The sequence below is a fragment of the Terrapene carolina genome, unplaced genomic scaffold, assembly GCF_002925995.2.
Source record: "Terrapene carolina triunguis isolate 2854851 unplaced genomic scaffold, T_m_triunguis-2.0 Scaffold66, whole genome shotgun sequence".
Lineage (NCBI taxonomy): Eukaryota > Metazoa > Chordata > Testudines > Emydidae > Terrapene > Terrapene triunguis.
In genome coordinates this window covers 31,241,521-31,263,169 of record NW_020664417.1, presented here as the reverse complement: position 1 = coordinate 31,263,169, position 21,649 = coordinate 31,241,521, and the positions used below count along the sequence as shown (strand labels likewise).

The window sequence follows — 21,649 nt, the reverse complement described above, 5'->3', positions numbered from 1 at the left end:
CCTTGCTTTGACCATCTTCTGTTGACTCGCCCTCCTCTATTGCATCAAAAATTAGCTACTTGTCTTCACTTTCAAGGCCCTTCATGGCTTATCCACACTGTACCTATCATCTCTCATTCACCATAAGATGTCAACCATCACCTCTGAACAGCCCATGATAACAATGTCAATCACCCACTTGTTAAATTTCCAAACAAGCACTTTTGTGCTTTGTCTCCTCCTGCTCCCCATGTTCGGAGGAGCACCCTGTAATCATCTGCAAATACTCATTCAAAAAAAATTCTTCTTAATACTCTGCTTTGCCTACAAAAATTTTCACAACGGGTCACTGGCATGCTGCCACTGCCTAGGACACTGTCCAATACTGTCCCATTGTTTCCTTGTATTCCCCTGTCTAGCTGTACCTATCTGTTGTCGTTTGTCTTATTCTTGGGGTTTGTCTACATAGTGATTTAGTGTGTGACAAGCCAGGGTGTGAATCTGCAGTGTATTAGCCTGTCATGCATTAAGTTGCTGTGTAGACAAGCCCTTACATTATAAGCTCTCTGGAGAAGCTCTCTATTCTGTGTTTGTACAGCACCTCACACAACGGGATCTTGGTAGATGACTAGGGCTTCTAGGTGCTTCAGTAATACAAAAAATAAATAGTGATAACAATTTGCTGAGAAATCAACACAGGAGAGTGCCATGAGAAAGAACCAAGATAAGTTCCCGATGTGTCAGTCCTGGAGTGGAGAGTGAATACAAATGGCTTGGTGTCTCTTTTGACTCGATCCTTTCCATAGAAAATCCTGTGCCAGACATAGTACCAAAGTTGTTTGTGCATACCAGACCTTATTTATCCAAAGAGTCTATGCTCTTATTTATCTGGCGAGGTGACAACCTTACTGAAGTAACTTATGCTTCAGGAACATAAGAATCATTAATTGTTATTTTCTCCTAGCAAAGCTTCTTCAGCACTTTTAGATAGCTCAAAATGCAGCAGCACTTTTGCTCATTCATTTAAATAATTGTAGGCATGTAACACTCTCCCTGCATTCTTTATAATTATCTGCTGATACAATGACAGATTAGCTCTTAGCTCCATTTCCAACAGTACTATGTTAACATGGACTAGGGAACTTTCAGTGCACACCACCAGGATCTACATGATCAGTTAGTGGACAACGAGCTAGTGTGCATTAAAATTTACACCCCAGATGGTGCAGACTAAGGCACCATGTAGACAAGCCCTAAGTATAAGACAAGAGACAACAGATGGATAAGGACAGACGGAGATTACAAGAAAACAATAAGACAATATTGGTCAGCCTGATAGGCTGTGTCTCAGCACACCAGCAGCCTAACTGTTGTCTTCTTTTTTCTTTTTGTAGGCACCACATCAAAGGATCGTTTTAAGGATGATGAGTTAATTTGCAGGTGTTTACAGGGGTAATCAGCCCCAGGTGAAGTTAATATGGCATATGCAGTAAGGTCATTGACTGATTTGTAAAATCAAGAATTCTTGTTCAGAAAATAACTGGAATAATTATCAACGGCATTTGTGAGAAGCATTTCAGGATGGAGTGAGGTAATTGATCACAACGATCAGTAATAAGACCTGTTTTTTGTTCACTGTATTACATCAGTGACCTGGAAGAAGGATTGTGCAGAAAAGTCATGAGGTTTGCTGTTCAAACAAAACTAAAGTAAGAACAGTCAATACAAAGGAAGAGTTAATATTTTGTATGATTAAGCTAGACTAGGAGCGAGGCAAAATAAGTGTATTATGTAACTTACCATAGAGACAAGTGAAATTAATAGAGCTAAGCATAAATAAATAAAGCCCATATGCTAAAAGTATGAGAAATATCCACCAATATATCTGGATTTTTTTCCATTGTATTATATACCCTATGTATCGCTAATATATATTATACGCTCACACACACATACACATATATTGTACAGTGTATTCTTTATATCTCAGTATCAGTCAAGTTTATCTAGTGCTGTTGTATCTGTGTTGGTCCCAGGATATTAGAGAGACAAGGTGGTTGAGGTAATATCTTTTATTGACCAAATTCTGTTGATGAAAGAGACAACCTCATCTACCTTGTCTGTCTAATTTTATCTAGTGTCACATACAAGAAAAGAGGCAAAAGCTTAAAATCCTTCCTGCGCACCATGTAGATTTTCTCAAGAGTCAAAAATATGGACTGATAGTTATTAGAGAGACAATTTGAATGTGTGCAGGATTCAGACATTGAATACATAGCTATTCCTGCAGATGTTAAATTGAGAAAAAACTGACAAAGAACTTTAACGAATTGCTGTTTACTCTTTGGTACTCAAAGATATACAGTACAAATACCCATTAACACATGTACTTACTTACCCACAAGGTCTGTATGTAAATACAATATAACTTTCTTCATCACTTCGTTCAATGAATGTAACACATGTGTACTTTTCCCAGTGCCGCATAGCCTGTTTGAACATTGCTCGCTGGCTGCCTGGAAGAATTGTGTAACATGAAATAAACAAGGTTTTCAAAATTGCATCCTTCTTCTCGGCATTACATTTTAATCTTAGTATGACACACTGCTGCAAAAACCTAGAGATTCAGTTATTTTAAAATGTGAGAAAATGCTTACCTCAGGTTTTGAAAGGTAAGTGAAGAAGGAATTGGTATTCAAGTAATTTGTTCTGTAAATATATCTGCAATTTCAAAGTCTATGCACAAAGGGCCACTTTTTTAAAAATCAGAAGCAAAGTTATATGTCCAAAACCAGACAAGTGTGTACTTCACTAGACGGGGAAACAAAGTGTGCACCTGAGAGATTTGTACCTTAAAATGTGGGTGTATGAGCCCATTTTTTAATCTTTATACAGTTGGAATTTAGACTGTTTTTTAACAATTTGTCCACAGCTTGTGATCATTTGGAATCTTGAACTATGTTCTCTTTTTTTCCTTTGCGTGCATGTGTTTGCAAGAGAGAGAGTGAGTTAGTATGAGAAAGAAAATTTAGTGATGATGAAAAATACCAGACTAATATGCCTGGAGAGGGACAGTTGATGAGTGGGATTTTCAAAAGCTTTCAGCATTAGCTTATCTCCACTCCCATTGAAATCAATTGAAGTTTTACCATTGATTTCATTAGAAACACAGTTCGGCCAGCTTCTGAAAATCCCACCCTTTGTCTCTAGGACCAGACCACAGAACAGAAACCACCTGGACAGCAGCTGTGTTAGTTGTACTCTGCCAATGTGTCCAAATCCTGACCTGAAGGAATCACCTCAAGGGCTAGAGGAGACAATTCATTCTCTATACCATTACATACTTAGCTCTTTCAAACTGACAACAAGCTTGCAAATTACTGTTGGTTGTGGTAGTAGTTTTTGTGATACAGAGACTTATCCAATGGGAAGATTTTTGAGACTAACACAAAAACTGAAGACCCATCATATGGTAATAATAGTTGGCCACTACCAAACTTGGTTGGATTCAAGTCAATGACCTAAAGATGAAAGATCACTGCTTCCCCGTCTCTCCCTCATCCCACCTATCAACCCGCCCCCTTTTTTTTTTCTTAAACACACACAAGCGTTTTGGAATTTACCTTTCAGTATAAGAAACTTGTAATGTGTGTAACATTTCACATTACTTATTACACTTAGTTGTTCAGCGCTCTTTAATAAAATGTCATTCCTAAAACAAAGGTCATGTTCAGTGTAATGTGGTGTAAATATCCAAACTACAAGTCTGACCTTCAGCTATGAGCTTTGGGGCAATTTTTTAAAGTATTTTTTAAATCTTTCTTGACTACATTTCTTTTCCCAAGCTCTTTCAGTTTTCTGTATACCCTTGGGGCACAATTAGCAAGATGTTATTGCACAGCACTGCTGGCTCTATATTTCTCTCTCTCTTTTTCAATCCTTTTTTCCCCCGCTCCTTTTTTTTTTTTTTAATTTTCTTCCTCCTCCCTCTTATTTTTTTTTTTGTTTGCAGCTTTACAGGGTTGTATTTAGGCTTTTATAATACTGTATTTAAAAATTATTATATTATTTTAAAATTATCTCTATTAAGAAGTCACAATCTTCCCTCGTATATTTTAAAGTTCCATGGTTATTTCCAATAATATTTTATGTGTGCATCTATGAAGTACATTAAAGAATTATAGAACAGATGAATTGGGCCCAGTTTGTTCATGCAGTCAGTTGAACAGGATTCACCTATCAGTCAAGCCACTTGTAGCCTTGTACTGAATATGCCACAATAGTTTTGAGCCAGATTTAATTGTATCCTGCTACAAATAAATAGCAGGAAATTAGACAATGAAAACAAACAAACAAACATTCTCACCTCCTCTGAAACATCATAGACTAATTTTATATATAAATTGCCAAATTGCCTTTGGGAACAATTTTTTAATGCACTGATAAACATTTACAGAAAAGATTTACTTAGGGACTCATCCAAAGCCAACAGACATCAATAAGAGTCTTCCCATTGACTTCAATTGGCTGTACATTAGGCTCTTCATGAACCTGTTTTTAAAAAAAGACATTCATCCTTCTTCTCCCTTTGTCTTACCAGTGAAATTTCCACCTATAAAATACGGAATGACGCCCCCTGGCCATATTCTTTCTGTTCGTGACGTAGCAGCTCTGGGAAATCGGTTTTTCTCATTTTTCCCTGAGAATTTTACAGTTGATCTTCCTTTAGAAGAATTGTTTTGCTCAAAACCTGTAATGATATTTTAAAAAACACTATATGAGACAAAAGAGTTCACAAAGGAAAACATTTGTTTTCTACAAGGCCAAAGCTCCATGTTTTCGTTATGCACTTTAATAACAGAACATAGCTTTTTACACAGCAATTCGGCTTTTCGGTGCGAAGTAAAAACAATAATATATTTGTTAGAAGTGCTTGAAATGGAAAGACTCAATCTTCATTATCATAATTTACATGCAATGAGGCAAAGAGGCACTTTAACACCTTAAAGAGACATTTCTAACATGATTACTTCTAGACTCTCCAATTAAAAAGTATATCATTTTTCTAAAACTGCTTCCTCTAAGTAATATGCCTTGACTTTTTTTTAAAATACCTTTTAAAAATTAGGTGGGTTTTTCTTTTCCATTGATGATGTTTAGAAGAGTCTGTTGGGCAGAGGCAATACCACCAAATGTGCTTAGGCCTGTTTCACTTCTATCCGGGCAAATGCCTGGTTTTAGTTTTAGCTACTTTCAGAGATAACCATATTATTTCATGGCCTGGGAAAGAGCAACCGCATGCACTGCTGTAGGGAAGCACTGTTAGTTTACTTCATGTCTTTTGCACCACTTTGTGCATGGTCCATTTAACTTTTTTACTGATGGCCAGTCACACTGGAAGATGAACTCTTTCAGTGTAGTGAGCTGTCTTAGGAGCTAATTGTAATAGCAATAGACATAACATTTTCAGATGGAAATAGGAGTGTCAAGTACTTGAGGACATAGAAAATATATTCTTCAGAAACTAACTGTTTGGGATTCTATGGACATACACTATATATGCCTTAAATTGTCTTGAGAAAAAGATCCCTACACCTTGAAAGGTCTGGTGATATAAAAAATTTCTATTGTTTTGAGAGATATTACCAGAGCCAACAGTACTCCCAATTTTAAGTATTGGTAATCTCTCTCAAATAGGTAGAAAGTTAGGGTGGGATTCAAAAGGAAGATTTAGGCACTGTAACGCTCAGCATTGCAGCACCTAACTTTTAGGTGCCCTGCCACCTGTGAAATCCACAAACCTGAGTTAAGAGCAACAGAGAGTCCTGTGGCACCTTTAAGACTAACAGAAGTATTGGAGCATAAGCTTTCGTGGGTGAATACTCCAATACATCTGTTAGTCTTAAAGGTGCCACAGGACTCTCTGTTGCTCTTTACAGATCCAGACTAACACGGCTACCCCTCTGATACTTGAAACCTGAGTTAGGCACCCACATTCCCTGTACATTGCATGGAGAGAAATCGTTGCCTAAAAATAGGATTCAGAGAAGCCAGCAAGCTGAGTGAAGAGCTGCCTAAGCTCTGCCCCTCAAGGGGACTTTGGCATTTAGCTCCAGGACCGGATGGAGGAATCTTATCTCCACTTCATGAGTTAGGCACTAAAGCCAGGTCAGTCCTTTGTCAAAAATGAAAAACAAACCAACAAAAAACATTGTAGCCTTGCATGAATAATAAAAGAAAATAGAACTACAGAAACAGAGGTTAATAATGGACAAAGCATAAACTCACAAGTGGCCTTGTAAATAACAAGTAATTAACAGTTAAAGATACAAGAAGAAGAGTAGTGAGTGATAAGCTTGAAGCTGCTGCCCACTTATAAAACTGTTATAGCATTCTGTAGGAGACCTGGATTCAATTCCCTGCTCTGACTAATGTGGAGTAAGGATTTGGACTCCTAGCACTGTGCCCTAATCACTAGGCTATGTCTTTCTCAGTCATTTCTATTGCTACTGTCTACTATGTATAAATACTTATATATTCATTGGCACAAAGGGACTGGAATCTGGGTCTCCCACCTCCTAAATGGGTGCCCTAATGCCCAGATTAAAGAGTCATTCTCTCTCTCTCTCTCTCTCTCTGGTCCAATTTAATTATTATCATAATCTTTACTATTATTATGAAGATGAATGCAAGGACTTGCATACAATACAGTTACTTGTTTCCCTGTTCTGGAGCAATTTATAAATTAGTATAAAGATCATGGTGGCAGGTTTAAATGGACTTTTAGCAAAAGTTGATCTGTCTGTCCTATTCAATAGGGCCCAATTCTGCCACCTTCACTCTTGTTGAATAGTACCTTTCTCTGTGAGCAGCCCCACTAAAATGTTCTGAACACAAAGTGACAGTCTGTTAACAGGGATTCCAGACAAGTGAGGGATATGACAGAGAGACCAGGAAAGATGTCAGGTCAGGACAGAAGCAACTGTGGATGAAAGGTAAGAGGCCAAGGGTCTTGGTACAGATCCATAAGTCAGCAAGGAAGCAAAGAAGATACAAAAAGAATAAGGAAAGGTGCAAGAGCCATGAAAAATGGGAGAAAAGTTTCAGAAGCCTGGGCAGAAAAGATTACTTATAGATTAACTCATTGTACAGTTTAAGCAACATCAAAAACCACACAGAAAGTTGTTGGGTTTAGGAAAATGTTCTATGTCCAGAACACTTATATCTATGTTAAGCAAATATAATTTTAAATTTACTTCAATCTTTTGATATTAAAATAATGAATTTGTTACTGAGAATTATTATACAATCTATGACACAGGTAATCTATTAAAATGTAAATCGAATTGGAATCCCAGACAGTCATATGTACTTCTTCATTACTGAATAATCTGATGACGATGTATGGGTGGCTTACATGATAATATGGTCAATTTTTATCATTGCTTATTCTTTCAGCCAGTTTTGTTCGGATTAGATAAAGGTACACAGTTACGCAAAACTAAGGGTCTAGTTCTCAGATCAAGCATGCAGTTATATACTACCATATATCGGTAATGTCAGATACTATGCTGTGGCTATTTTTGCAAGATACGGAGTGATGCACTCCCACATGCTGAACTGCGATTAAAACTGAGTTTTACTTTTTCCTGCAGATGCTGGGGTTTAATGGCACCAGAGTTAAGTCACGTTGCACCAAACATAGTGAATAAACTTAATTCACTATTAATGAAGATGCCATAGATACTGTCCACTGAATTCTACTGAAATTTACAACATTTAAAAATGTTTTCATGAGGTGAAACACATCATAAATGTTTCACATGCAGTATGACTCATCACAGTGTCCCATTGCCTACAAAACCAACATAGGCCATTAGCAGTTACTTGCAGCTATCCATTAATGCATAACACATACACAAAGAGTTCTGTAATCTTAATGAAAATATATCCCAACTGCATTCATTACTGTGAATACTACTGGTATTCTAATAGTATTGGTATTCTAGTATTCTAATACTACCTAGTGATTTTTTAAGAATTTAAAATAATGTATTTTAGGATTTTAGCTTCCAGTAATAACTTTTCTAGTGCTTACATGAAATATGAGCTCTCTGATAAAGTATAGATAGGAAAAGAGCTAATCTCTTCATTACTCTTGTTTTAATAGTTTACAGTAATACTGATATAGACTGGGTTTAAGGTGTTAAAGTACTGTCATTAATGTTAACTGTACATCACATCAGGCAGTCTGCTAATTCAAACAGTGAAAATACCAGAGCCAAATCTTCTTATCCTGTCTATAAGCTGATAGAGAGCACCTCGTTTTTTTGACGTCCCATGCTCACCAAAGCCACCTTTAAAAAGAAAAAGGAAATATTATGGAAATTAAACACAGAACATTACACATATAGCAAATATCTTATGGAGAGAGATTAGGAATTACTCTGTAGAATATGCAATGTATCTTTAAGGAAGTTTAAAATTCTTTAATGACCCACATACAAATTCTTCAAGCATTTTTGACAATGAAACAAAACCACATTTGTAGCTGAAAGATTTTCTAGCATGCATTCCAGAACGTAAGCCAATGTGTCTTTGTTATTCAGACAAGTCATGACAATTACATCATCTAATTATTATCTGAAGCTTTTTTTCTTCTCAGTGACCTTGACATCCTTAGTGCCATATTGATTGACAGCTGGATGCCCTGCTTTCACAGATATTTCCTGAATGTATACCACAATGTTCCCATATCTAAGGGGGAGGAGGGGAATGTTAAGACCCCAAGAGGAAACAAACAAACAAACAAACAAACAAACAAACAAAACAACATGATTTAAAAAAATAATAGGATTGATTTTATCCCCAAAGCTTTGCAGTTCTTTGTTAACTTGCAAATGGATCTTTAAAGCACAGTCAGTCACATAAGGGTGGCTAACCTATCAAATACCAAAGTATAGTAACATGACCTCTGAGGCATTCCTGTGGAGCTCCAATAATCAACGAGTGAGAGGGAAGCAGAAAACCTAACCATCCAAAGAGGCAGCTGGAGTTTCATTGTCTGAACATTTACCATCCCACTTACAGGCATGCACCAGATTAATTTAAACCACATATGCCATCTATAGCAGTCTGCTGACTACTTCGGTTTCATAGTGGTTCTGCACTATTATTGCATATCACCTTTAAAAAAGATTAGTAAGCAAGAAAAAAGAATGCTGGCAGTATTATGGTGTGCAGTGAATAACCAGAATATCTTAAGAGGTTTTAGATAACTTTATAGAATTCCTAGAAGTAAATTTTTTTAAACAAAGCAATATTTGCTGTGAAATATCAGTGTTTTCAAGCTACTGCAGCAGGAGAAGGTGGCTAAGAATAAAGGATTGCAGAAGTCATAATTAGCCATACTCGTTCCAACAATAATTTCCTCAAATTCCTTTTTCCTCTTACATTTTTTTTCACAACAATTTCTGCAACATTTGAGGGTGTATTTACCACAATAAATAAATAAAATAATAATAATGAAGATATCCTATCTCCTAGAACTGGAAGGGACCTTGCAAAGTCATTGAGTCCAGCCCCCTGCCTTCACTAGCAGGACCAAGTACTGATTTTGCCTCAGATCCCTAAGTGGCCCCCTTAAGGACTGAACTCATAACCCTCGGTTTAGCAGGCCAATGCTCAAACCACTGAGCTATTCCTCCCCCCAAATGGCAGTTCAAAAGGCAGATTACAGACTAGACAATGCCATAAAAGGCAAGTAAGTTAGCATGCTTACTCAGTGAATAATAATGTGCCTAATTATTTGGATTACACTGTCATATACTTGCTGGATCCCTTGAGAAAAATTTTCCAAATTTTTAAAAACATTTTAGGAAGATGAGGTAATACTTCAATACATTCCTTCTCAAGGAATTATTTGGTTAGCTATAGTATATGCCATGCCATATACATGCATTTCACGTTGCCCATTATTAATGCAATTATCTCATGTTAGCATTTACTTTGCAAAATTATGTATGGAGTAAAAAAATCCAGACAATTGTGAGGGGGAAAAAATCTTTAGAAAACAGGCAAATGTGAAAGAAATAACAGTAATTGAGAGGAATCCATGACCCTATTGATATAGGAAGCTATTATTCCTTTATTATCTCTAGTTATTACAACAAAAATAAGGAGTAAAGTAGTACACTAGTAGTGGTAGTCTAATAACACACACAATGTATTTTGTTTGGTGTACAAAAGGACTACTGTCAAATAAGAAATTAAATCAGAATATCTTAAAATAGCTAACCTGACTTATTTTATATGACTAATGCATACACTATAGAAAGTACATGTCAAGCCTCAAGCTAACCAAAAGTGAATTTAAAAAATCTACATGTTTTAAGTTGGGGGCAGGGAAATAGTAATTTTGGCAGTTATGTAAAAATTATCTACATAATAGCTCTTTGTTGTTTATTAAGTTATTATTACTTATACAGCACAATGTATAAGTGTTGCTTCACAGGCCAACAAAATGTCAGGGCCTTGCCCTGAGAAGCTCATAATGTAATTGTCTGAACCTGCAAATCTAAGAAGATAATCCTTACTCACCTGAGTAGTCCCACTGCTTGAGTCAGAATTTGGAAGATCAGGCCCTGCACTATTATTTACAATGCAAGAGCCAAATCCTGCAAACATCAGTCTAGCTATTATACTCCCCCGTGGCTAGTTTTTTCCCACATTATATCACATTGTCTTCAATAGGAATTTACATAGGAACAAATATACACAATTATACAAGTAACTATTTGCATAATCAGGACTGAAATTAATTTATTTAATTGTGACAAACATCTGTATATAAGGCTTTTTTAAAAGATGTTTTAAATTGCCCTGATAAACAATAGCAACATTTTAAAGAATAAATATAGTTTGAGTTCAGAGATTTTACTTTAAACAGGCTACTTAATTTTTTCTATTTAATAACTGTTTGCACGTTCTTTTCTCAGATGCTTGGTCATGTCACCCTAACAACCAGATGGCAGAGGAACAAAGGTATACACAAAGGTTCTGATTCAGCAAAGGACTTCAACATGCACTTAACCTTAAGCACATGCTTTTTGTAGGTTCATAGATCCTGCAACCAGACAGGACCATTGTGATCATCTAGTCTGACCTCCTGTATAGCACAGGCCGTGGACCCTCCCCCAAAATAATTCCTAGAACAGAGCTTTTAGAAAAACATCCAATCATGATTTAAAAATGGTCAGTGTTGGAGAATCCACCATGGCTCTTGCTAAATTGTTCCAATTGTTAATTACACTCACTGTTAAAAATGTACACCTTATTTCCAATCTGAATTTGTCTGTCTTCAACTTCCAGACATTGGGTTATGTTACATTTTTCTCTGCTAGATTGAAGAGCCCATTATTAAATATTTATTCCCCAAGTAATACTTATAGACTAATCAAGTCACCCCTTAACCTTCTCTTTGCTAAACTACCGTAAACAGATTGAACTCCTTGAGTATCACTATAAAAGCATGTTTTCTAATCCTGTAATCATTCTGGTGGCTTTTTTCTAAACCCTCTCCAATTTATCAACATCTGTTTTGAATTGTGGACACCAACACTGAACACATTATTTCAGCAGCGGTCACACCAGTGCCCAATACAGAGGTAAATAAACTCCCTACTCTTATTTGAGATTTCCCTGTTTAGGCGTCCCAGCATTGCATTATCTCTTTTGGCCACAATGTTGCATTGGGAACTCTTGGTCAGCTGATTATCCACCATGACCCCCAAATCTTTTTTAGAATCACTGATTCCCAGGATAGAGTCCCCCATCTTTTATGTATGGCCTACATTCTTTGTTCCCAGATGTATATGTTTATATTTAACTGTATTAAAATGTGTATTGCTTGCTTGCACCCAGTTTACCTAGTAATCTACATTGTTCTGACTCAGTGACCTATCCACTTCATTACTTACGACTCCCCCAATTCTTTGTTATCTGTAAACTTTATCAGTGATGATTTTATATTTTCTTCATGGTCATTGAAAAAAAAATGTTAAATAGCGTAGGGCCAAGAACCGATCCCTGCGGGACCCCACTGGAAACACATCGAGCCAATGACAATTCTCCAATTGCAGCTTTATTTTGAATCCTGCCAGTTAGCCAGTTTTAATCTATTTAATGTTAATTTTATATCAGTCTAGTTTTTAATCAAAATGTAATGCAGTACCAAGTCAAATAACTTACAGAAGTCCAAGTATAATATGTCAACACTACTATATTTATCAACCAAACTTGTAATCTCATCAAAAAGATATCAAGATATTGCAATGAGTGGCAGTTAACCACACATTTATGTGTTTTGTTAAATATGGGCCAAAGTGCCATTATAGTATATACATGTAATAATCTGAATTTAGAAAAATCATGTATTTATAATGTAAAATGAGACCAACTTTTTCAAACTTAATACTCTAAATCTATCTGTCAAAACAAAAGTACAAGTCTTAAAATGATCACTTAGGGCCCAGTCCAGCTCCCACGAACTGTACCAGAAGTTGAATCAGTGCTTTAGGGCCCGGTTCTATTTCTATTATTCCTAGTGGGGACTACTGGAGGATTATGGTTGACAGAATCTGGTCCTTAACATGGTACCACAATCTGTCCCTGAAAAGAATACTCCCACTTGGCTGGAATAATGCACATCCCCCAACATAGGGAGGAAAAGAAAATTAAACAGTAGAACATTAAATATGATAAGAAACAGCTTCAAAAATTATCTTGCATCTGTCTGGCAATCACCAGAATGATCTTTGTCACTTTCAAAGACATCATCAGAGGTATTAAAACAAGTCTGCAGGTCAAATAAATCACTCAACTACAGCTACTTTAAAGGGAAATTACTGACCTTGCTCTCTACATTTTGTCAGCAAAACCAGGACCTGAAATACTTCAAAGCCAATTAAAATGATTTGTTTGAGAAAATGTTAATAAGAGTCAGTGAATTTTTTCAATCCAATTTTGATCTAGAAAAGATCAAAGATGATCCTGCCTAGAACAAACAGGTGGCTTAAGAAGAAAATAAAAGAAAATGCCAGGATACTATACAGATATTCTTTATATGTAGTTACAAAGAAGAGTAAATCTGTGGGAAAAAATATTTTAAACATATTTATAAGAAAAATTAACAATTAGAATGGCCATCTTCATCTGAATGGGCCCTTTCCTTCAAATCATTCCTCAAGACACACTCCTGTTGCAACATCTATAAAAAAAATCACCAAATTAATGTTGGCAAAGTTAGAGGGTCAATGGGGGCAACTGAAATTTACATATATATTTTAAAAAGTAAATGTATTTTAAAATTTTATGTTTGCATATATCACTTTTCTACACTCTTCATATGTCACTTGTCTTTTAAATCCCATTTTCCACAAACTACCCCAAATCCTACTAGAGAAGACTGCAAGATGAGGGCCTACAGCTATGCAGCAGAAACGTAGTTTTCCTATGTGCATGTACTGTACCTAACACAACAGAGAACTAAGCCTGATTGCAGCTTCTTGTACTTCTGCATTATAAATACATACACACATAAATAATAGCAGATATATACACACACACACACACACACACACACACACACACTTGTCTAGTAAATATTTATTTGGCCATCTCTAAGACCAGTTTTGCAGTCCAACATTGAAACAAATAAAGAATTTAACGAATAATCAAGCCCCATGGTATTTTGACAAATTCCTGGAGTATTCCATGAAATGAACATTCTAGGATGCAAATCATACAGGAAATCACGTTTCTCTATTGAAAATTCCATATGGGCAAGATTGTAACTATATGGTCTGCCCTGAACAAGGCACAACAACATGTTGTGGTGTATCTCCTGGACCAGCCTAAGAGGGAGACTGTGATTCACTGAGGAAAATCTCCCTTCTAGTTTCACATCAGTATACATTCCCCAGCAGGTCAGTGCAGCTGTGCCAGATGGCATGTGAAGGGCAAAGCCAAGTCTTCACCCATTCCTGAACCTGTCCTGCCCCCCTGCATACGGACTTACTCCTCCTTACTCTCTTACGCTGCCATGATTTGGCCCCAGCTGAACACTAAACTTTATTTTTATGTTCCAGAGAAGAATTTTCATTAGAAATACCAGGAATAAAATCAAAATTCCATGACTTTTCATTGCCTTTTAGAAAGCAAACTTGTAATGATTAAACAACTTTATAAAGTTTAAAACCAATATTACCCCTAGATGATACCGTGTTTTGTAGGTTTAAAGCGTGGGTTGTGTTCTGTGAATGAATAAATATAGGTTAAAATAAAAAATTTTAAAGTCACACCTTTAACATCATACCTGTGTTATGTCCAAGTCTTTCATTTGAATGCTGTGTAAGGTCAATTGTCCTGTCAATTTGAAAGATTTTTAAGTCTTCATCATCTAAGGCAATATCTCCCCAAAAGACAGCTTTAAATAAAAGAGAGCAGAATTTAATTAAACCATTTACTTAAACATTAAAACCAATCTGAAGAATACATTGTGATGTCACAGCTCATGAAAAGATATATACCCAGATTTTATAAAGTTGACTAGTTCATAAAAACCTCGGGAACATGCATTCTAATCCATTCCAATATTTCCCCATTTACCTTTAATATCCCTTTAGCTTTATTTATTTATTTTATGGACATTTTAATTTTACTGTTGAATTGAATACATGCAATCATACAAACATGACAGTAATCTTAAACAAATCCTTCTATTTTTTCCTCTATACGCACAATAAAGAAAAATAAAACAGGGAACTAAAGTTTTTTTTTTAATATGAAGTCCATCAAAACAGGAGTTTCACAAAGATACAGCCCATAATATAATATAGCCTGGAAAATGAAGACAGAAAAGACTACTTTGTCTTTAATATGTTTAGTGCATATTTTATAATGTGTTATATATACTCGTCAGATTGTTTATCTGTTTCACAAAGACAAAAAGGTTTCTTTCCCATTATCCTCCTGCTTGACCTATATATTTCCTTTATATGGTTTAATCCCAAATTTTGTGTTCTCTGGCTACTTTGGGTTTCATGGCTTTATAATCTCCTGGTTTTCTTCCTACCTCTCTGTTAGCTTCTGCTTTGGTGGCTCTTCCCTTCTACTTTTCCTATCCTCAGTAGCATTCTCTCAGGTTTTTGTTCTTGGTCTCCTCTTCTTTCCTCTGTACACTTATATGACCTCATATATCTTAAATTGTCATCCCTTTGCTGATCCAAACCAAAGAGCCAGGAGCTTTGAACAGCTAAAGCTGAGTAAGCTAGATGCGTGTTCATCTGTCTTTAGCCCAATCTCTCCCTCTCTTCAGGATGAAATATCAGCAAAAATAGATGCAAAACTAAAGTCCAACTCAAGCTTGTGGCAAAAGCTAAACTCAGCAGGCCAGACCCTCAACTGTCAATAGAGCTTTGCCAATTTGCATTGGCTGAAGTTATTGTTTATGATCTTTTCCCCAAATTCTTCCTTTTTCCAGCCTCCACCATCTCTGACAATAACTCCATTATCCACCCTCTGACCCAGGCAAACAGTCTGTGTCATGTTCAACTCTTCCTTCTCCTCTCGCCCTATGTACAGGATGTCACCAATTTCAGTTGGTTGTTCCTTTATACAGTTTCCACAGTAAATCCTTCCCTCTCTTTTCCCACAACTAAAACCCTTGTCCACACTTCATCCACTGCAATACTTCATCTCTGGTGTCCCTATATGTTCATTCAAATCCATGCAAAACGTTTTTGTTAATGCTTTCCTTTCCTATTACTCTAGGATGTCATTCCCCTAGATGAAACCCTTTCTGGCTTTTGCTTGCTGTAAAGATTACATTTTCTTTTGTTTATTGATGTTTTGTTAGCTGTTATTTAATCAAGTTTGCATCATACAAGTCATTGTTTATAGGGCGTCTTTGCTGGGGAACTCCTGTGCAGTGCATACCCATTCCCTATATCCATAGCACTCACTCTTGAACCCAAGGCTACTAGGAAAAACAAATCACATTGAAAATAACTTCACTATTTTTTGTAACTGGAATGGCCACATAGAGTAACCATCATAATTTGATATACATTCTACAAAGGTTGAGTACTTTACATATTAAAAAATAGCTAAAAATCAGTAAAAAATAAATAATAAAGGGCAGAGAGCCAGACAATACCAAGTAGGAGGTGAAATAACTCCAGAGTTATAAACCATTTTTATTTATAGTACTTGGTTCAAAATTAGGAGCTGAAGTACAAGTCTCATCTTGCCAGTTTTGTAAACGTAGTAAATTGCTTCTTTTATTCTTTAGGGAAAAAATGCCAGAATATCTACACTACAGGGTGCAAATGAACTCATTCATTTTAAAACAAAATGTTTTAGAACCTTATGCGTAATGTATTTTTAAACTTGAACAGTTTTATTTATTACATAAAATAATAGCCTTCTGGAAACAAATTTGTGTATTTGAGGGCATTCCAAATACCTTTGAACTATTCAGTCACGCTCTCTATACATCCTTTTAACACCTTCCTCCTAAGAGGCACTGATTCAGCAGAAACATTATCCCTTCCAGTTCACCTCATCAGTAGTACATATTATGGACAGCCATCATTTTACCAGTGACCTGTTTCCTGTGACTGGGATTCACTATTGCAGTCTCAGTGTTACAGATGGGAAACTGAAGCACAAAGAGATTATGTGATTCGCTGAGGCTGCATAGGAGGTCTATGGCAGAGCCAGGAAATACAAGGGAGATTTTGATCATATTTGTGCTAACACTAAAAAGAAGAGAAAAAAATCACTGATGCCCCCCGATACTAATTTTGTACCAGTTTCCTAAGCTTTCACAGTTCATATTTAATTTTTTTCAGACTTTCAGTTGCTGGTGACAAGGGTGCTAATTGGCAGCAATAATTGCCACCTGCTAATGACGGCAATGCAAAGTACTTGTTTAGTATTGTTCTATGAGACGTCTGGTTGACAATTTTGAAGCAGAGCAGCAAAAAGGAAAGCTAAATTATAAAGAGAGAAAATTGTAAGCAAGTTACTCTAACTTACTATTTCTCTACTGTATTATTTCAGAATCATCTTCCAAAGACACTGAGCGACCTTCTTAAAAAATTAAAACCAAAGTGAAGATATGGATATGAATTTGTTCCCTCCAGAGCGGGCAGAAGGAAAGGTACATGTTTCTGAACTCCAGGACACTTTTCCTATCACCTTTCTATACAGAAGGCAGAGAGAATAGTAGTGATAAAGAGGATAACTTTGCCGTTAGCATAGCACAAAATCCAGCCTTCTTTGATAATGGAGAAGTTTCATACCCAGTGTATTGACAAAGGTCTGTTCAATTTTCAGAATTTCAATGACAAATGTATAGCTTCCAAGTGGGAGTACAAATTTAAGAAATGGTATCTCTCACCTCTTGTTTTTGAATGAAAACTACCAAATGTTATCAGAGGCATTGGTTGATTACACTGCTCTACAGTCAAAATGCTTCTGAAATAAATGTAGTCAAACTTTACTAATTCTGGGTCACTGAGAATGAAAATGATGCTTAAAATTGTTGATTGGCTCTAGTTTTCAAGATATGCTATTGGGTCAGTATATACGACCCTTGACTTGGGAATAGCGGAGGATAAGTGAGTTATAAAGGGAAGGGATCTCAATTTAAACCAGAAATGACTAAAATACATCTTTGACTGGATCTATGAATAAATCTATGACTGGGTTTGGACAGTACTTGCTTTTTAGGCAAAACAATGAATGATGCAATCTGAAGCTGGTATTGCGTCACACATGATATGAATTGCATCATGTTATTCCTAGAAGTCATGGATGATGCAATCATAACGAAGCTTACATCACTCTGCTGAACAAATTGCCCTATATCAGCTCTAGAAATCATACAGTGTCGTGCTCTCTTATTTGTCAGTGTTTGATTTTGCAAAGGGACACATTTCTGTTTAGCCAAAGTGAGCAGAGATGCCTCGTACTTGTGTGAACAGTGCAGATAACTTCTGCTATGTTTGTGGTGAAGTGACTTTTGCATCACAAAAGCGCAGTATAACCACTATGGTTAAGAAAGCCTATCACCTTTATTTTGGCTGCAAAATTGGAGATCAGGACAAGAGGTGGGCCCCACACATATGCTGCAACACTTGTGCAACAAATCTTCGCCAGTGGTTGAACAGGAAAAGGAAATCTATGCCTTTTGCAGTGCCAATGATTTGGAGAGAGCCAACAGATCATACCAGCAATTGTTACTTCTGCATGGTGCCTCCAGTTGGGAAAGGTGTGTCAAAGAAGAAAAAGTGGACTGTGCATTATCCAAACATTCCATCAGCTATACGCCCAGTACCCCACGGAGAAGGACTGCCGGTTCCTGATGCACCAGAATCATTCTTACTTGAGTCAGACGAGGAAGAGGAAGAGGATGAAACCTCTGGTCCTGAACCATCAATGTCACAGGACCCACATTTTCTCCCATCCTCCTCCTCTGAACCACACCTCATAACACAAGGCGAACTGAATGACCTTGTCAGGGATTTGGAACTACCCAAGAGTAAGGCAAAGCTGTTGGGCTCCAGACTACAGCAGTGGAATCTCCTGGCAGGTGATGTTAGGGTTTCCATGTTCCGTGACCGTCAAAAGGATCTTGTCCCATTCTTCTTCATGGAAGGTGATCTTGTAGCCTGCAACAACATCGATGGTGTGATGGCAGCCCTCAACATCGTTCACGATCCAGATGAGTGGAGACTGTTCATTGATTAATCGAAGACGAGTCTTAAAGCTGTTTTACTGCATAATGGCAATGTTTTGCCATCAATTCCAGTTGGTCATGCAATCCATATGAAGGAAACCTATGACAACATGAAACAACTTTTGAGGTGCATAAGCTATGACCAACATCAGTTGCAGCTTTGTGGCGATTTGAAGGTTGTTGCTCTCTTGCTTGGTCTGCAGACTGGATACACAAAGTACTGCTGTTTTCTCTGCGAATGGGATAGTCGTGCAAGAGATTCCCACTACATCAAGAAAGATTGGCCACTCCGACAGTCATTGGAGCCTGGGAGGAAAAGTGTTCAGCATCCACCACTTGTTGAATCAAGGAAGATTTTGTTACCACCCTTACACATCAAGCTGGGTCTGATGAAGAACTTTGTCAAGGCCATTGAGAAAACACAAGCAGCTTTCAAGTACCTCCGTGGAAAATTTCCAAGGTTAAGTGAAGCTAAGATAAAGGAAGGTGTCTTTGTTGGTCCTCAGATTCGTGAACTTCTTCGAGATGATGCATGCATTTGACCATGCACTGCATGGCAAGAAAAAGACGGCATGGAAAGCCTTCCAGTTAGTGGCAATAAATTTTCTCGGAAACAACAAGGCAGACAACTACAGGTTGTTGGTGGAAAACCTCCTCAAGGCATACAAAAGCCTTGGTTGCAACATGTCACTAAAGATACATTTTTTGCACTCTCATCTAGATTTTTTTCCACCGAACTGCGGAGCAGTGAGCGACGAGCACGGCGAGCGATTTCACCAGGACATTGCAACAATGGAGAAACGCTATCAGGGCAAATGGAGCCCATCAATGCTTGCAGACTATTGCTGGACAGTGACAAGAGATGCTCCATTTAATGAATACAAGAGACAAGCCAAGAAGCGCTGAGTAGACACTGAATAGGACTAAACTATGTAGAGAATAGTTTTTTGCCTTTTGTTTCATAATAAATTTGATTTATATAACCCTTTTGCTGATTTTTAAAGTGTTACATAAACAGGACAGGTGAAATATTATCATGTAAAGCAACCATAAACACATGAAAAGACCTAGGTTTACAATTTATGATTAAAACTCTACTATCTACACACTATACATAGACATAAAATGTAAAAACTTAAATATCTTAGAAACAGTAGCCAATCAGTTGTTTTAATTGTCATATTTGAATTCAGCACATCAAAATACATAATAAATAGCACATTTTATCTCTGAAGCAGACGACTTCTCAAAAATTGTAGACCAGTGTTATTGTATTCTAAATCCACAGGAGCAGAATTGTTTTGCCTGCAAAGGCTTTTCATCACCTCACAATCTTAGCATGACCCTAGACATTTCTGACTGAAAAAAAGCAGGAGAAGACTTGTTCTCATGCAAACAGCATGGGACATTGCAATGCCATGGTTGCATGACTACCACAGTTGCAAGACAAGAATCACATTGACAGGGAGATCGTACAGTTGCTTCTAATGCAAACTGCTTTCTGGAAGGAAGTTTTAAGGCATACTGTGACAGTTGTTGAGCTTCTCACTGAACACAGTTTAGCATTTAGAGGAAGGGAGGAAGTTATCATAAGTTCGCCTCTCAATGGAAATTATGTAAGTATTCTTGAAGCTATTGCTGAATTTGACCCATTTCTAAGTGAGCATATCAAATGCTATGGAAACAAAGGGAAATGTCACCCGTCCTACACGCTGAAAACCATCTGTGATGACTTTACTGAGCAAATGGGATGTAAAGTTTTGGAATTCATTGTAAATCTAGTCAAACAGGCAAAATACTACTCTTTGATAGTAGACTCAGCTCCTGATATCGCTCATGTTGATCAGTTACCAATCATTTTAGAATATTGCTTACATGGTGCCACATATGAGCATTTCCCTGGGTTTACAACAATTGAAAGCCACACAAGAAAGTCACTTTTCCAGACTGTGAAGTCTTTATTGGACACAAACAACACTGCTATTGAAAACTGCAGAGGTCAGTCATATGATAATGCAAGTAACATGTCTGGAAAGTATGAAGGTCTTCAAGTTCAGATCAAAAGACTAAACTCAGTAGCTGTGTATGTGACATGCACAGCTTATTCTTTGAAACTCACAGTACTGATTCTTGCCATCCAACGTTTTAGTTTTCTTCAGAAACTTTTTTTTGTGTGTCATCCCCCAGGCAATGGCAGCTTCTGTGTAACAATCTTACCTAGAGTGAACAAGAAGCTCTCCTGGTCCAAAAAAAGCCTGTCAGATATGAGATGCTATCATGCTGAATCTTGTAAAACAATTGTAGTGAACTATGAGGGCATTCAACATTGTTTGAAAGAAGGAGTGGACAATGCCAAGAAAAACCATGAAACTCAAAGTGAAGCACAACTATTAAACAAGAGGAGGGAAAATCCAAAAATATTAAGTTTCTTGAAGACATAGGAAAGAGTCTTTTTAGCACATTACATTTCAATAGCAATGTAGAATACACTGATTTCTCTTGACACATATAGCTATGGAAGGGTTTGTATTTGTTAAAGTTTTAGTTAGCCAGGACCAATGTAGCTAGTCCTCAAAATGCAAGTTAGGTGGCTAAATGGCTTTGAAAATTCTGGCCTTAATTTTCAACGTAGCACACAGGGATTTAGCTACATCACTTCCATGAACATTATTGGAAGCAGAGTGGCTGTATTCCTGTGCGAAGCTTTATAGATTTAAAAGAAGGAGGTATATTTTATTCTGTTTCTCTTTAATCATAGATTCATAGGACTGGAAGGGACCTTGAAAGGTCATCTAGTCCAGTCCCCTGCCCACATGGCAGGAGCAAATACTGTCTAGACCATCCCTGATAGACATTTATCTAACC

General features: G+C 37.0%; 1 protein-coding gene across 2 annotated transcripts in view; it reads right to left on the bottom strand.

The window, feature by feature from the left end:
- TLL1 (tolloid like 1) overlaps positions 1 to 21,649 on the bottom strand; it is a 200,401-nt gene that overhangs the window by 92,278 nt on the left and 86,474 nt on the right. For both annotated transcript variants that reach the window (XM_029910666.1, XM_029910667.1), the window contains exons 2-5: positions 14,354 to 14,464; positions 8,256 to 8,336; positions 4,577 to 4,729; positions 2,378 to 2,495 (exon numbers count right to left, since the gene is read on the bottom strand). In XM_029910666.1, coding sequence (XP_029766526.1) covers positions 2,378 to 2,495; positions 4,577 to 4,729; positions 8,256 to 8,336; positions 14,354 to 14,464 — 463 coding nt within the window. The remainder of the gene's footprint in view (positions 1 to 2,377; positions 2,496 to 4,576; positions 4,730 to 8,255; positions 8,337 to 14,353; positions 14,465 to 21,649) is intronic.